At 34.7% G+C, this 2,339-nt stretch overlaps 1 protein-coding gene across 1 annotated transcript in view; it reads right to left on the bottom strand.

The window, feature by feature from the left end:
• Positions 1-270: 270 nt before the first annotated feature.
• The window catches only part of ME1 (malic enzyme 1, NADP(+)-dependent, cytosolic), a 212,837-nt gene continuing 210,768 nt past the window's right edge, over positions 271-2,339 (bottom strand). Inside the window, exon 14 of the mRNA XM_006892123.1 lies at positions 271-726. Coding sequence (XP_006892185.1) covers positions 556-726 — 171 coding nt within the window. The 3' untranslated portion in view covers positions 271-555. The remainder of the gene's footprint in view (positions 727-2,339) is intronic.

A 2,339-nucleotide genomic window follows, 5' to 3' on the forward strand; every position in this document is an offset into this window, starting at 1 on the left:
TTCAACTAAATTGCCGAGCAGATTAATTTCTTAATTTTGGTCTTCCCATTAGTTTAAAAAAACCCAATAAACTCCAAAACCTCATTGTCACCGAGTGACTGTGATTCCCAGTGACCATGTAGGGCAGAGAACTTCCCCACAGTTTCCAAAGTATACATTTTTACCAAAACAGACGGCCATATCTTTATCCCATAGAATAGTTGGTGGGTTCAAACCTCTGACCTTTCTATAAGCAGCTGAGTGCCACCAGGGCTCCTTCTCCATTAGTTACCTTTATAAAAATGTTGAGTTTCAAAGTAGTAGACACATAAGCATTTATAGACACCTTGAGAAAAATTAAAACAGAAACCACAGATAAGCAAAAGACAAAGGAAACAAACTCTGGTGTAGTGTTTATTGTAATTTATATTCTTCTTCTATAAATGATTAGGGTGTTAAAGTAAAATGATCTTAATCTAAGCACTGTATGAATCATTATAAAATGTTCCAACCTTTAAAAATTAGGAAAGACTTTTTAAGATCTCATTAATGTAGTTATAAATGTCAGCTATTATTCTACTGGTCAACTTTGGTCTGTATTTTCTCGGCCTCTTTAGGCCAAGAATAGCAGTCAGGTAAAATCTGGTCATAGTCAGTGTTGTACATTTGAGAGAAAACAAAGGCCTTCTTGTTTTCGGGCTCAGGATAAACTGTGGCTGTCTTCTCCTGATATGCATCTTTCACAATCTACAAATAAAATTAAAAAATTACTTACTTTACTACTACATACAGGTGATGATAAGAACAAGACAGAAGTTACTGTCAGTTATAAAAATTAGTTCTTAATTTATATTTTCTCTGCTTCCCCCCAAATTAAGTAATACTCTTGTGAAAAATACACACCAAGGAAGATGTAAAATAAAAACACAATTGTTAATCAAATACTAAAAAAGGAAAATAGCATAGCAAGAGTGGAAGATGGTATCACCAACTAAGAAAAGTATGAATGTTGTTGTTGACCTGGAGTAGCTGAATCAATGAAGGAAGGTGTGAACAGTAGATATTCATTCGAATGTGATCACAGCAGCTTGACTCTCAAAGAAACTAGTGTTGATGTGATCTAACAATTTACTTGAATTGAAAACCTGTCATCTTGAACTTGAATATCTTGCATTTTCAAGAAGCTTTACCAGGACCACACTGTTCTAGAATTTTTAAAATTTATTTAGAATTATTGTTGTCATTGTTGTGTTTGGTTGAGTTGGAACTGACCTTCCAGTGGGTTTTTAGAAGCAGTGAATCACATGCGAGGAGTCTACCCACCCTTCTTCCATGGAGCAGGTGGTGGATTTGAACCCAGTGCCTTTGGGATGGACTACTTACTCAATTTCACTCATCCTTGTCAATATCACGGAATCCCTTGTCTCCATGTGTTTTGACCCCTAGTATGGGGAACTCTCCCTGTCTGAGGGACCCTCTTAGTGGTGGCTTTCTCCCATCATGGCTGTCCATCATTACCATGCTACGGGCCTGCTGTGATGACATGCATTCCCTCACTATATTTAGGCTCACTGAAATCTTCCATAATTACTCTTTTATTCTTTAAAAATACTTCCCTTCATAATTCCCAAAGACAATTCCAAACTTTACCCTATTTTCAAGTCTCCAATTGTACTCAGAATAGTCTAAGAGGAAATTATCTTAATTTATCAATGCACACCGTCTTCTCCATCTCTTATACATTTTGTGTGAAAGACTTATTTGGATGACTTTCATTTCAAAGAATCTCTTAAATCTTAAGTATCTCTTCTTTATGAAAAAATTATAGACTATGCAGAAGCATAAAGAAATGTCTGAGAGGAAAACATCAGGAAACAAAAGCATGTGCACATTATGATGATAAAAATGTTATGAAAGAAAACATGAAAACAGATTAGAAATATACATATTGAAATGATAACAATGCTTAAGTTTGAAAAGTAGATCAGCTATTCTCCTTTTCTTCATTTTCCAAAGTGCATATATATATGCCATTATTATTTAGTAGCTTTATTGACACCCAACACAATTCAATTATGTTAAGTGTACAATTCACTTACATATTATAAATTAACAGCATTTTGCAGCTACTATCGCATGCAGTTTCAGAACATTTTTATCACCCTACTTACAATGACTGTAACACTTTCATGATAAAGCCTTTTGGTTTCACTAACAGACACGTGGAAGTTTACCTCCTCTGTGCACTCCACAAGGCTAACTCCTTCAGCAGCACATCTACCACCTAACAACTTTTGAGTTGTCCTTTGCTTTCATTATTTTAATTACTTCCAAGTATTATTATTTTTTTAGTTTGTATT

This window comes from Elephantulus edwardii, unplaced genomic scaffold (assembly GCF_000299155.1).
Source record: "Elephantulus edwardii isolate Elephantulus edwardi_28Jun2011 unplaced genomic scaffold, EleEdw1.0 scaffold00111, whole genome shotgun sequence".
Lineage (NCBI taxonomy): Eukaryota > Metazoa > Chordata > Mammalia > Macroscelidea > Macroscelididae > Elephantulus > Elephantulus edwardii.